Here is a 15,236-nt window from a genome sequence, read left to right on the forward strand (position 1 = left end):
AACTACTCCAGCCTAAGCATGCTTAACTAGGGAGTTTTGCTAGGGATTTCACCACTCGGGAAAAGGCCTCGATACTATACAAGGGTCAGGTTTTTACTTTTTTAGCCTAGGAACTCCCCCTCAATTCCCGATGTGGGACACCAGGACCTTACAATCCACCCCACTTAGGGCTGCACATCCCCGTGTAATAGCCTGCCAGCTCACAAGCCTACCTACATGCACTGAGAAAAGCCAGGGGCCCACACTTGGTACTCTTGAGAGTCGGCTCTGATACCATTTGTAACGCCCAACCCTTCACATGTCTTCAATATTGTCCGCTTTTGGCCGCACCAACACGGATTTGTTCTTCCTAGTGGGTCACCCATCTCAAAACTACTCCAGCCTAAGCACGCTTAATTGGAGAGTTCTCCTAGGGATTTCACCACTCGAGAAAAGGCCTCGATACTATACAAGGGTCAGGTTTTTACTTTTATAGCCCAGGAACTCCCCCTACATTCCCGATGTAGGACACCAGGACCTTACAAGACGAACCACCGCGGTATTCTCGTCTTCTTGTTACAGGTTATTGGGTTTAATCCATTCTGTCAGTGCTTTCTAACTGAGTTCCTCGTTTGATTATGTGGTCAAAAATTAACACCCATAGTTATGTTATATTTATCATCTACTTTGATAATTTATATTCATTACACTCTAATAGGTACACATAACCAAAAAAATAAATAACTATAATTGTCAGAAACTCAGATATTTTTTGTATTTTATTTTTAAAAAATTAATTTACAAACAAAATTTTCATAAATAAAATTCATACAGAATAAAATTCAGTAGCATTTCTACAATTTTAGACCATAAAAATAAATGAATCATATAAAATCACATCATTTTATATAATCGTTTTTATATAAAAAATTTAGAAAAAATTACCCAAAAATCCCATTTGGAAAAATGTTGCTCCATTTAGTCCTAAAAGTTTTCTTTCAAATCAATTAGTCTTTTTGTTTATGGTATATTGTGGGGTTTACTTGTTTATCCTTAAGTGTGATTTTGGTTGTAATTTTTCTTAATGTTTGGGTGGATTGGTTATGGTATGGTGTTAATTTTTGAAATTTTTGTGAAGGATTGTGTAGAATGATTTGTAGGGTTAGTGATGTTTAGCTATTTGATATGGGGGCTGATGTGGAATCATGGTGTTGTTGGTTGTTATTTATTTTTATTTTTTTGGTTTGATTTTGTGACTGATGTTTGGCTAGGTTTATTAAGGTATGATGTTATGTGTCTAATTTTTATTATTCGAATTGCGTAGAGTGATTTTTGAGGTTGATGTTATGTGTCTAATGTTATTGTGTTCTACCCATTAACGTCACACACACAAAAGAATACAAACATCACATTGAATGTGCACACTCACATACCAATCAACATACACCTAACATACCCAATTTGGCTAACTACACCTATGAACACTATCACAAAGACAAAAAAAATTCCCATAGTCATACAAAGAATCTTCAACTCTTGTTGCATTGCGTGTTTCTCCAACCAGCAACATATGCGTATGTGTTGCCCATAGACAACATCACAAAATGGAATGTAATGCACAGCAACACAACCTTCAAACCAATACATACATCAGCAACCAATAAAAAAAAAACAACACATTAACACTACCATATACATTTTCACCAATCCATACCCAAAAAACCAATACATACATCAGAAAACCATATACTACACACTTGTCGCCATGTGTTCCCGCAACGATCTCCGACATCGATATTGTGTAGATGTCGTATTTATTGCTAATGCATAGACGAAATGGTTATCACATCCAATGTCATGAAAACTGCAAAGTATTACTATAAATGAGGTTTTGAGAGGTATGCTAATGTTAATTTGGGAAATTAACATCAACATTACCAAACCAAACACGAATCCCAGAAATCACGTCAGTAAATCGCTGCAACATCGGAACAAAATCCAAAACCTTCCAACTTTACCGTCATAGTTCCGATCACGCAAGAGGGACAACAACAAAACACTACTTTTCGTTGTTGGACACTTTAGTAATTTTAACATTAACACAAACTCATATTTACCTTCATTATTTCAAACCTACATGCATAAATCTTGGGTTATAAAGTCTTTAACATTGAAATAGGACCTATCAATCTTTTAAAAAAAACATAGGACCAAATGATTTAATATTTTTAAATTTAGGATTTAATGATGTTTTATCCAAAATTTTATTTATATAACATTAGTTTTTTTGTTTTTTTGTTTTTCTGTTTTTCCTATGGTTTCCCCTACACTTCATTAAGATGGCTACAAATGGCATTATTTATTTGAAGGTGGGTGTCACAGTGTGCGCCGACTTTATGTCTGGGCCAATGAATCTTATGCGAAAGCCTTGTAGTTCCATTCTATCCAAGAAACTATTAAGGCCTTATTTGGGTTAAATTATATTAGTGTATTTTTTTACATAAGTATATTTAGGTCATATCAATTAATATTATTTTTCTATTTTTTTTACACATGTTTTTATAAAAAGTCAAAAAATACACTTATTTAAAACATTCCAAATCAATCCTAAATTGTGTAAGGTTTTTTTTTTTTTTTTTAAGTTTTAATGCAATTAAATTGTGTTAGTTATTATTATGAATGTTGTTAACAAAACACATGAGATTTTTAAAATTTTAAATATTGTATTTTGCATATTTTGATATAAATTGTACATGCTTTTTAAATTTAAATTATTTACCATATAACAAAACTCAATTATAGCAAAAGAAGTGATTATATTACATGAAAACCTTTTAAGTGTGGTGATTGAGAACCTTATTAATTAAGGCATACTACTGTATGATGGAAGGTTATGAATTCAACTCTTATGAAAAGAAGTTTAATGTTTATTCTCAAGTTTGATTTTAACATAGAGGCTATAATAGAATCAGATCTTTTACTCGTAATATTGAGAAGAAACAAATATCCAGAATCTGAAATATAAACAAATAGCTCAAAATATGATCACTTTAACAATTTCCAAATTCAAAATCCACATTGATTTGCTCAAATTCTCTTCTAAATCCATTTGATTAGAAAGAAATAAATGATAGAAAGTGAAAATGATAGAGAGTGAAGTAAAAATATATATATAATATAATATATTTTCTTGTATAAATTTGATTAGAATGAAAATTGTACAAGAAAATAGGAATTCTAATTATAACTAACTACTTTTATAACATATTCTAACTTTCTTGTATTTTTCAGTGTTTTTTGCAAGAAACTATAAGCTTATTTACCATGCTATTATAATCAACTTTTTTGTAACTTCCACCATTTTCATACTAAACAAACTCAAAAAAATATTATTTTTTTTTTCCATTTCTTTCACTTTCCACCATCTCCATTCTAACCAAATTAAGCCTATGACTCTTAAACTGCAACTCATTTCCATTCCAAGCTTTTTATCATATCAAAAGGATTACTTAAAATAAAGCTGCACAGCCAAATAATAATAACAGAAAATTAGCACATCATGTTAATCGATTCTCACAAGAAATTCCATTCAACTAAATGTCATTGTATCAATACTCCATGCCCATACCATATCATGCGCACCTAACAGTGTACAAACAGTTCCTTCAATTTGGGCTGTATCTTTTTGACTGTGCTTTAGTTTGACAAATTTAAGGAGAAAAGGTGGAGCACTAATGAACCATTTTTTCTTCGTTACTTTAAATTTAATTGCTCAATTTCTCAAATTTGGTGTGCTTTTGTGGTGTCTGCTTTTGCACATATTTGACGTTAACTTTTTGGATTTTTTTGGATAATACATATCTTGGTTAATTGGTAAGAGATTAATTATATAAATTTAATATATATATATATATATATATTCAATTGAACAACACAAAACTAAAAATCTAACAGCCACCAAACCCAATAATCACCACAACAAATAGTTTATACTTAAAAAAAATAAAAATAAAAATAAAAACCAACATAATGCATTAATTTGGGGCAAAACCCTAATAGCTCAATCGGAGGGACGGGTTGAATCGGCAAAGGTATCTGAGACGCCGTACCACCGCTGCTGCTGCTACTGCTAGCTATCGTCACTCGCTGCTCACCGTCGTCGCTCGCTGCTCTCCATCGTCCCCCCTTGCTGCTGCTGCCACTGGCGCTACTTGCAGACGTGAGAGTGAAAGAGAGAGAGAGAGAGAGATGGTACAGTATTTTGGAGATTTTTGAAATTGGCGATTTTTGAAATTGGGGATTTTTTTTGTTTAAGGGATTAGGGATTGGAGATTTGAGTTGGTGAGAAACAAAAGGGGGGGAATTTGGATAGAAAGAGGGGGAACGGAAAGAAAAGGAGAGGAGAGGCGGTGTGAATGATGTGGTTTTATTTTATTTTATTTTATTTTTTTTTGTAGTTAATGATTTTTTTTTATTTTTTATTTTTTTTTAGTTACTAAGGTTGAAATTTTATTTTTTTTAATTTTATTTTAATGAAAAAAATTATTATTTTTTTATTTGGTAGAAGTTGGGGTAATATTTTAATGAAAAATATTTTCCATTAAAATAAAGTTAATTTTTTTGGTCAATTAAAAATATTAAAATATTAATTTGGCGACTAACTTTTTTTTGGTCTGAAAAAATAAATATACGATGACTAATTTTTTTTTGGTCGCTGAAAATAAGTTTTTGGTGACCAAAATTTTGGTCGCCAAAGATAAAAAATTATTTTTTATTTTCCATTCGGCGACTAAATAGTTTTAGTAGCCGAAACTCAATATACGGCGACAAAAATATTTTTTATCTCTAAAAATAAGTTTTTGGCGACCAAAATTTTGGTCGCCAAAGATAAAAAATAATTTTTTATTTTCCATTCGGTGACTAAATAGTTTTAGGAGCCAAAACTCAATATACGGCGACTAAAATGTTTTTAGTCACTAAAAATAAGTTTTTTGGATATCAAAATTTTGGTCGTCAAAGAATAAAAAATAATTTTTTATTTTCTATTTGGCGACTACATTATTTTAGTAGCCAAAACTTAATATACGGCGACTAAAATATTTTTTGTTGCTAAAAATAAGTTTTTTGGCGACCAAAATTTTGGTCGCCAATTTCACAACCAACTTATTTTTTATCTTCCGCAACCAACTTATTTTTTGGTCGCAAAAATGTGACCTTTCGCGACCAAATTTGTAGTTGGTCGCCAAAACCATATCACTTTTTGCGACCAACTCATTTTTTGGTCAACAAAATATGACCTTCTGCGACCAACTCATATTTGGTCACCAAAAATAATGATCATTCGCGACTAATTAATATTTGATCGCCAAAAAGTAACTTTTAGCTATCAACTTTTATATTGGTCGCGAAAAGTGGTCGCTAAAAGTATAAATTCTTGTAGTAATGGAAAGAACTAATTTGCCATTAATAATGATTAACTCTCTAACCTCCTGAATAGAAATATATACAAATGACCGACTAAGCTAACTCATATTCCAGCAAATAGCTCTACATACACATAACATACCGCATAATGGATCACAAAATATTTGTACCGGTGTGGGTGCCATAGTGAGTCTCATCATTGTAAATGTTTCATAAATCTATTTTGTACAAGCATTTTTATAAGAACAATATATTCAAGTGGGCTAGTACGTGTAAAATATGTAGCTCATGAGACTACTTAGCATTAATTCGACGAATTATAAAATTTAGTAAGTTTGGGATTGAGAAATTGGGTCTAAATGTTTGTCCCAATTCAAGTGTGTAATATTGATGTTTTTGAATTTAGGTAAACTACCAATGGGTTCTAAAAAATCGACTTAATTCCCATCAAATTTTATTGAAAATAAGTCTTAATAAAATCATCGTTAAAAATAAATTTTTGTGAAGATTTTTTGCATATGTCATTAAAAATTGACAATTAGCAATTTTTTCATCACAATTTTTATAAATTGTCGCTAAAGTTTACAATTAGTGGCGTTTTTCTATGACAAATTTTCCAAACTATCACTGAAAGTTGAAAATTAATGACAATTTTATATAATTTTTTTAAACTATCACTAAAACTTATAATTAATAACTTTTTTTGTGATAAAAATTTTAAACTATCGCTGAAAATTAACAATTAGTGATATTTTTTAATAGTATTTAATAAAAATGTCATTAATTATCATAGGACATATGAGACAATAAATTCACTTATCAGGACCTGTACGTAAATTCTCTAATTTTTTTGAATTTGAAATAATATTGTATAATTTTTTTTTTGGAAAAATATCAAATCAATGGAACAGTCAAAGATTATTTACATTTTTATGATAATGCAACTTAAATGTGTGTATGTTGTAAATCCTCACTTTGTATCAGAGTTGCACCACAAGATTTTTTATTTCTAATGCAATAATTTCTCCACTGTTACATTGTTTTTGCAATTTCCCCTATTTTTTTGGGCATTCCGCACCTGGACAAGTAAAGTTGTGCTGACTATAGCCATGACCAAGAGCCCTTTACCAGACCAGAATTTATTTTTATTTTTTTATAAAAAAAAAAAAAAAAAAAACTTTATTGTTTTTTTGACTTCAATGTAGAGAGAGAGAGAGGGGGGGGGGGGGGGAGGGAGGGAGGGAGGGAGGGAGAGTTTTAGAGAGGAACAGATGCCTTCTCAGAAACCCGTTTCTCATTAGAAATGGAATGATATATAAATGAATGCAAATTAAAAAGAAGTTCAGGAGTTGGTGTTGCACTATGAGAAGTGGATTCAGTTGCCAAGAAACTACCTCTCTCTCTCTAGACATCATGGATTACAAATTGGTTATGACTTATGAGGGAGTGTTTGACACGGCCAACAATATTAGTGGACATTTTTATATTAACGTTGATGAGGATTCTAAATTGGGTTTTGTCTGCTAGAGAATTAACGAAATGTTTGAAATTCTAGATGTGTTTCTGGTGAAGTGTTTGACTTGATTTGTTATTGCTATTGAATTCTACATCTTTGAAGACTCAAATAAGGTAGGATAGATAGCATTGAAAATTTTAAATATCTAGATAGATACATCACCCTCCTACATATGTACATACGTACATACATTCATCTATACATACATATATAAGAATATGGTAGAGAATTGGAGAGAGAGAGAACCACAGAGGTTTTATATGTATAGTGGGTTTTTGAATTGGGTTGGTTTGTGTGATCAGAGAAGTTGAACGTATTTGAAGTTTCAGAAACTTTTGATTAATTAAAGCAGAGTACTATATTGTTAAGTGAAGCCAAAAAGAGAGCATGCACTGACATTGGCAGTTTGAGTTTGAGAAGTTTGATTGTCTCTCTCTCTTTGTTGTGAGTTCATGAATCTTTTTATCGTTGGGTATACTTTTCTTGGCTCTTTCTTTTCCTTTATATGTTCTTACTAGTTTCCACGTGTTATCTTTCTTTCTCTCTCTCTAACTTTTGTATTATGCAAAACTGTGAAGGAGAAAGTTGTTGATCCAAAAGTTGTTAATTTTTCTTTTTTAACTTTTTAGGACTCTACATAACCATAGTAGTAAAATGTTGATTTTTCGTTTTCTTTTCAAAAAGAACTATATTTCGGTAATTTATAAATAAATTTTTAAAATTGTGCCTTACTGGCACCATAGTGATTCTATTCAAATTGAGGTTGCTAGCTTTTAGAAAAGGGTTCTTATACCCACTTTAATTATCTTTTTCAAAAAAAGAAAAAGAAAAAAGAACTCAAAAAGAAACTTTTTCTAATTCACATTCATACCGCCTAATCGCTTTGAGGGTGACTTTATATTTTCACTTTCAATACTTTGTTCTGCAATTCTAATCATATAAAGCTTCATAGAGCCTTTGAAGTACTGTCATGAAACAACATAGTAGCTAAAACCCTCTCTCTCTCTCTCTCTCTCTCTCTCTCTCTATATATATATATATATAGATATATGTATGTACAATTGGGTATGTGTATATGAACTTTTTATTGGTGAGGTTCTCCCTCTTAAGTCTCTCTGTAAACTTTGATGGGTTAGGCTCTGCTTCAACCAAAGTATTTTGGGTCTCTCTTCTCTCCACGCTTTGATGGGTTAGGTTCTCTGCAACCAAGTTGAAGCAGAACTAGTTTGATAGGGTCTCTTTCCCTTTCTCTAAACTTAGATGAGTTACGTTCTTAAGAGTATCTCCAATGGCAAGTCATTGGATATGTTGTTGTCATAATTTAGTAGCAATTGACAGAAAGCTTATGACAGTTGTCAAATTTAACAAATATCAAAGCTTGTGTTAAATTTGACACAAGTTTTAGCAGCTGTCATAACTGTCATTTCACGACAAAAGCTTCCCTCCCTCCCTCACGTTTGCCATTTTTGCAGAACAAAAGATGGAAACTGGTGACCTGCCAAACGTTCCATACACACCAATTTCTGTGTCAAAATGGCAAAAATGACAACCCTCTATTGGAGCACCATTGCTATAATTTGAGCCAAATGCACTCATTGTCATAATTTGACAATGATAATGCTATTATAACATTTGCCATTGGAGATCCTCTAACAATGGGATATGTTAGTTTGTTATGTACTTAAAAATACAAATTGATTTTTTTTTTATCACTAACACAAAGCATAACTTTAAAAAAAAAAATTAGTGAGAAATTCTTTTATATACAGTATTAATCTTTAAAATAAAATAAAAAAATCAATAAGGTGTTTAAGCTTAAAATGTATTAGTCAGATTTATTTTTCTAAACATTTTAAATTTTAGTTGCTTCATTAAATAATTTTTTGAGTACATAACATTTCTATTTGTTTGTCTCATATCCTAAATTCAGGGGGTTTGTTGATGGTAATACATTAGTTAGGAAAGCATAATCGGAAATTAGGTCAATTCCAAAACATGTTAAACTTATAATTTTATCAAAAAAGTTTACCATCACAGAAAATTATTTAAAATATATATCAAAATTTGAAATTTATGGTAGATATTTAAAATTGTTGCCGTGCCGTTACACTTTAAATGAATCTAATGATTAAATATTGAATTCTAAGCATTTAAAAAATCATTCTTTGTAAAATTATACCATTGCTGATTCTATGAAATTACTCAATTTTAATTATTTTGACAGGTTAAACATGGGGTCCACAAATATGACGAAACTGACTGTTTCCCTAATTCTCATGGTGGAAATTTGGGCCTTAAATTTCAATGAAATTGAAGGTGGACCAACGACCACATTTACAAGCTCTCCACTTGGTAAGGACAAAGAAATTCCTTTTTCTTTAACTTTAGTCATATTCATACACATTATAACTGAAAATTATTCAGTACAGCACCCAAGCCCAGCAGTGGCCAATTCGGACCACAATTTTTTTTTTTTTTTTGATTTCTCAAATTCATGCCAATACTCTTGTATATGCTAATAATTAAAAAAATTTCCATTTTTAAAATTTCTCAAATTTATGCTAATACTCTTGTATATTCTAATAATTAAAAAAAAATTCAAAATTCCTGAATAGTGTAAACTATTCCTTCATTTTTTGAACTTCTTGAATTAAGTAGGACCTATGAAGCACGGACACGGATACGGACACGCATACGGACACGGACACGGATACGGGACACGGCAATTTCTAAAAAATGGGGACACGGACACGGCAGGGGACACGGCAAATTTTTTAATTTTTTTATAATTATTTTTATTTTAATGCACATTAATTATTTTATTTATTTATTATATTTTTTAAATAATGTGTTCTAATTAATTTTTTTATTTTATTTTACATATGTATTTATTTATTTATTTATTTTATTTATTTATTAATAAGTATATATTATTTTATAATATGTATTATATATTATCTTATAAGTATATTTATGTTATATAATAACTATTATATAATATATAACCATTGTATTATATATTATCTTCTAAGTATATTTATGTTATATAATAACTATTATATAATATATAATTATAATAGTTATTAGTTATAATATATAATAATAATAATAGTTATTATAATAGTTATTGTTATTATAATATAATAATTATAATAGTTATTAGTTATAATATATAATAATAATAATAGTTATTGTTATTATAATATAATAATAGTTATTATACATATATTATACTACTATATGGATAAAGACGGGGGAGACAGAAGAGAGAGGGAGACAGAAACAAAAGCGAGAGAGAGGGGGACCAGACCACCGATCGTGATCAGCGAGAGAGAAGGAGCCCAGCGATTGCGCGATCGCGATCAGCGAGAGAGAGGGAGACAGAAGCGATCGCGATCGCAAGGGAGGGAGAGAGAGAGAAGGCGAGAGAAAGAGAGCTCTGCAAATGCGAAGCCGAAGGCGAGAGAGAAGCTCTGAGTTGAAGTGCACTGGATCGTCGAAATGGACTGGATGGAGGTCGATTGGCTCGAGATCGAAGGCTGAGAAGTCGCCGACCAGGTTTGTACTCACTTTCTCTTTCATTTACTCTTCTCCCGTGTCCCATGGCGTGTCCAGATTTGGACACGCGTCTCTGCCGTGTCTCCGCCGTGTCCCTCGCAAAAAAAATTAATTAAATTAAGGGGACACGCCAGATGCCGTGTCCCGTACGTGTCCCCGGCGTGTCCCCGTGTCCCCGGCGTGTCCCCGTATCCGACACCGCCACGGCTTCCATTTTGGCGTGTCCATGCTTCATAGAGTAGGACAACTATCACAACTTATTTCAATACCAAATAATTCTCAAAACCAAAATTTCACTATGACCTAAAGAAAACAACATCCCAAAAAATAAAATAAAATAAAATAAAACAAAAAACCATACTATTCGTTAACCGTAAGATGATAGTAATTTAATGATCTTCTATAATTGTTGGGCTCAGACTGAGGTTTTAATTTTGAAGATCACCTTTGATTTTAAAGAAAAATCTGAGTTGAGCCACAAAAAATGTAACCATTGTCACTAACAAATTATGGTTCAATGATTTTGTGGTTTTTCTAGGAAGGAGTTTGCTTCAAGCAGTAAACATCTCAGAACCTATGAGACAATCAGATGATACTGTAAGAGTGGATCCTCTAAATCATTTCAAGAAATATAGAGGAGGATATGACATAACTGATAAGCATTATTGGAGTGCAAGTGTTCAATTCTCTCTCTCTCTCTCTCTGTCTCCTCCAAAACATCTGTTTGGTTGTGTTTTTGTTTTCATTTTTTTTCAGAAAAAATAAAAAATTTCTTTGGCAAACTGTTTCTGAAAACTACCCACTTTTTAGGAAGTATCAAAAAATTGTTTCAATCTTTTGAAACTGTTTTTTGCACAAACATAAAACGAAGTGTGTTTTTGTTCTTTTCACTATGTTCATTTCCGAAAAACAAAAGCACAACTTTTGCTTCCCCAAACAATAACTTTTCCTCGTACTATTTTGTGCAGTCAGCTATATTTACAGGAATATATGGATATGCCATTGGGGTGTTGTGGCTTTTATGTGGTTTGGTATATGGGGGATTTTTGCTGGCAACCTCTTTTTGTTGTAAAAATAGCAATAGAAAGCTGAAGAAGAAGAAGGGATCACATTGTCACAAGCAGTGGTATCTTTGGCCCATTCTTTTGGCAACATTCTTCACAGTTCTAGCAATGTAAGTCTATCAGCTCTTTAGTCCATATAGAATAGGGCTAATTATACTTTAACCGCTTAATCATAGTTTCGTGTCACTTTATCTTTCTGAACTAAAAATTGCAACGCTTAGACCATTATAATGAATATACCCTTTATAACAAATTACACTTTACCTCTGAACTATCATTCAATATCACTTTATCTCCCTTAGCTAAAATTCATTGCAACAGCTTGCAGATATTATGAATTTAAGAAACTCAATTGACAACAGCTTGTATTTGCAACAAAACTTCGTACGATGCAAAAAGATCTTATATACTACAATTATTTTCAACTTGTGAAAGTGATCAAATCCAATCACTATGACATTCTGAATGTACTATCCATTTTATCATGGCAGAGTCGCGACTGGATTAGTTCTGGGAGGGAATGCAAAATTTCATTCAAGAGCAAAAAAAGTGGTAGACATTGTCATTAACACAGCAAATGATGCATCACAAACCATATATAACACAACTGGAGCAATGAAAGACATCAGTACCAACTTGGAAGTATCTAATGGAAGTAGTAGTTATACAGGCTTGCTTACCTCCACATCCCAGAAGCTTGACTCTGAAGCTGCAGTTATACAAAGACAAGCCAAGAAGAACAGGCATGCCATTAACAAGGGCTTGAAGATAGTGTAAATCTCTCTCTCTCTCTCTCTCTCTCTCTCTCTCTCTCTGTGCATAACCATAATGTTTGTTTCTTTTTGCAGGTACATATTAACTGTAGTGATTATTTCATTCAACTTGGTTACTGTGCTTGCCCTATCAGGTGCATATATGCTTTTGAATACTTGTCCTTCATTCATTTTCAAATTTCATTGTTGAAATCAATTCCAAACCTACTTCAAATCATAACAATTGTCCATACTTACGTTACTAAGTACACCTATTCACGTGGAAAGTTTATATATGAAATGTTAGAAATTCTATATTTTGGTAATCTTTTTGAACTCGAAATGAAATGTTGAAATATTCACAATTTAGAACAACACACAGTGGTCAGCTTTCCTAAATTTTCAGTTTTATATATTTATCATACTGAAAGTAATTGTACTATGAATGAAATTTCTTCGATGCAGTGCTTGGAATCCTGAGATTACAAAGAGCACTTTATGTGTAAGTGTGCATTAAGTTTTAACCATTTGACTTCTTGGAGACCTGCTTGTGAAATTCATTTTCTTCATTTTCTCATAAAGTTTTTCAAATCATACAGGTTTATTGTTCTCTGTTGGTTGCTCACAATCCTGTGCTGGTTTTTCTTTGGGGTGTATTTCTTCATAGAAAAGTACAGTCAAATTATTTCCTTCTCGAGTTCTTAGTCTTACGAGAAAGAATACTTTGTTCTGAAAATAAAATCAATTGATTTCAGGTTCGAGGGAGATACATGCACAGCTCTTGAAGACTTCCACCGAGATCCTTATAATAGCAGCTTGAGCTCAATCCTTCCCTGTAATGAACTGCTTTCTGCAAAGTCAGCCCTGTCGGATGTCAGTGCTGGGATTTATAACCTAGTAAATGAGGTAAAAATAATGACATGTTTTTCAGAAAAACAAATTGAATCAATTTAATTCAAGTCCCTATATATTTTTCATTTATTTTTTTTATTTTTAAACAAATTGATTCAAGTTACTTCAACATGACCCCTTGATTCTACTCAATACGAAGTATCATCTTTTCATCTTCTACAGGTGAACGCAAACATATCAACATCATATCAAAACATGGTTCAAGTCTGCAATCCTTTCTCAGAACCACCAGAGTACCAATACCAACCAAATAGCTGTCCATCTAATACAATAAAAATAGGAGACATCCCTCGGGTATGCTCAAAGAAAAGGCACATTATTTTTCCATAACTTCAAGCTCATCATATTATATATATAAAAACATACATAAACTTACATATATTGATATGTTAAGTATGTCTTGACAAATACTTAAGAGTGACCTATGTCAATACAATCTTTTGTTTTCTTTTCTATGTTTTGAAGGTATTGAAGACGTATACATGTTCAGATGCGAATAGTGGAACTTGCGAAGGAGTGTTAATCTCCACTAACGATTTTAGAACAGTGGAGGCTTACTCAAATTCAATACAGACACTACTAAATGCATATCCGGGTATGGAGAATTTGGTACAGTGTCAGCCTGTGGAGGAAGCTTTTTCCGAAATCCTTCAGAGACACTGCAAACCATTAAAGAGACACACACGGATGGTGTGGGCAGCACTGTTGTTTCTCTCAATTATAATGGTGGCTGTGGTTCTAATATGGACCGTTGAAGCTCATTATCAGCAAAAACGTCAATTTTCAGATTGTTCGGTGAAATCTCATTCCATGGAAGCAGAATTGATGGAATCTGGAGTAGCTAAAGCAACTAGAAAGGATTCAAATCTTAATTCAGTACTGTAAATTAAGTACTGAGAAATTTCTCTAGAATTTTGTAAACATACACACAACAAGAGTTCAAAAAAATCTAGCAAGAAAAATGAAAACGGATCACAATTATCATCATGAAGAATTACATGATCGAAAAGATCTTGGTGTAGGGAGTTAGTTTTAGGTCTGATAACAAATTTTTGTACATATGATATCTATAAAAAGCCAAATATGGGGACAAACCCCTCAATGGCTTGTTAGGATATTTCAAGCAATTCTATACATTTCATATTATTCTAATTTTTTTTCATCAAATGTTGTCAAAAATCCATGTTATAGCTAAACAAATCATCCATTTTAGATCCTATTTATCCCAAAAAGTAAAAATAAAAATTAAAGTTTTACCATCAACATATCCATGGACTTGTTACTTGTAAACACTAAAGCATTTTTTTTAAAGCAAACTATAGCATGTTTTATATATTAAGAATAATGAAATTTGACTATGGAATCAATGATAACTCGAGCTTGGTTTATGTGGTTATAGTAATATCATGAAACCATCAGAACATGAAAGAGGAAAGTTCATAATGGTGATGAAAAATACACAATTAATTTCAAGAGCCCAGTTTAATCTGACTTAAAAACATAAATAATACAGAAAAAAAAACTAAAAAAATTATTGTATTATTTTTAAAAGCATCTTAGCCATGTTTATTAATGACATGGCAAAAGTAAACAAATTCTACAAAACTAGAAAGCCTTCGGCAATAGCCTTCTAGAACACGAGAAAAATTGCTAAATTCAATCAGGCTGCTCAACCCAATTGTGTCTCAAAATTCAAAAGCCCTGCCTAGTCGAGTTGATTTGGTTCGCAATCAAACCACAACTGAATGGAGCTAAGTCAAACCAAACTGTGCAATATCGGTTTGGTTTGGGTTGGGTTGTTTTTTTTTGTTTTTTTCTTGAGTAAATTACATTAACCTCCCATGAGATTTAAAGAAATACAAGGATCTCTCTTGACATTTTTTAAAGGAACATTAAAAGACAAAACCTTCCTCATCTGAATTGTTGTCAGCCAAATGCAGTTAACAAATAGCTTTTTTCTTTTACACTTTTACCCTTAGTTATTTAATATTTGAAGAATTTGGTCAAAACTCACTTATAACAAAACTTTAA

General features: G+C 31.8%; 1 protein-coding gene across 5 annotated transcripts; it reads left to right on the forward strand.

The window, feature by feature from the left end:
• Window positions 1-6,971: 6,971 nt before the first annotated feature.
• Window positions 6,972-14,357, forward strand: LOC114310019 (uncharacterized). Of its 5 annotated transcripts, none has more exons than XM_082874979.1 (11): window positions 6,972-7,363; window positions 9,144-9,271; window positions 11,016-11,153; window positions 11,450-11,651; window positions 12,033-12,314; window positions 12,390-12,448; window positions 12,759-12,795; window positions 12,893-12,964; window positions 13,049-13,199; window positions 13,368-13,499; window positions 13,671-14,357. In XM_082874979.1, exons 2-11 carry the CDS (start codon window positions 9,151-9,153, stop codon window positions 14,088-14,090), a joined length of 1,614 nt encoding a protein of 537 aa, XP_082731105.1. In that variant the 5' UTR covers window positions 6,972-7,363; window positions 9,144-9,150; the 3' UTR covers window positions 14,091-14,357. The 5 variants fall into 5 exon arrangements, with proteins under 5 accessions (XP_082731105.1, XP_082731104.1, XP_082731106.1 ...); XM_082874978.1 differs by having other exon boundaries at window positions 7,059-8,153; XM_082874980.1 differs by having other exon boundaries at window positions 7,062-8,009.
• The last annotated feature ends 879 nt before the right edge of the window (window positions 14,358-15,236 follow it).

The sequence above is a fragment of the Camellia sinensis genome, chromosome 6 (assembly GCF_055761805.1).
Source record: "Camellia sinensis isolate YWXY chromosome 6, ASM5576180v1, whole genome shotgun sequence".
Classification (NCBI taxonomy): domain Eukaryota; kingdom Viridiplantae; phylum Streptophyta; class Magnoliopsida; order Ericales; family Theaceae; genus Camellia; species Camellia sinensis.

Bases quoted from the DNA above. Each gene is read 5' to 3' on its own strand.
- LOC114310019 (XM_082874976.1), top strand. From the start codon at position 9,112: ATGAAATTACTCAATTTTAATTATTTTGACAGGTTAAACATGGGGTCC. The intron at 12,796-12,892 runs GTAAGTGTGCAT...CAAATCATACAG, and splicing joins TTACAAAGAGCACTTTATGT to GTTTATTGTTCTCTGTTGGT. The intron at 13,500-13,670 runs GTATGCTCAAAG...TATGTTTTGAAG, and splicing joins AAATAGGAGACATCCCTCGG to GTATTGAAGACGTATACATG.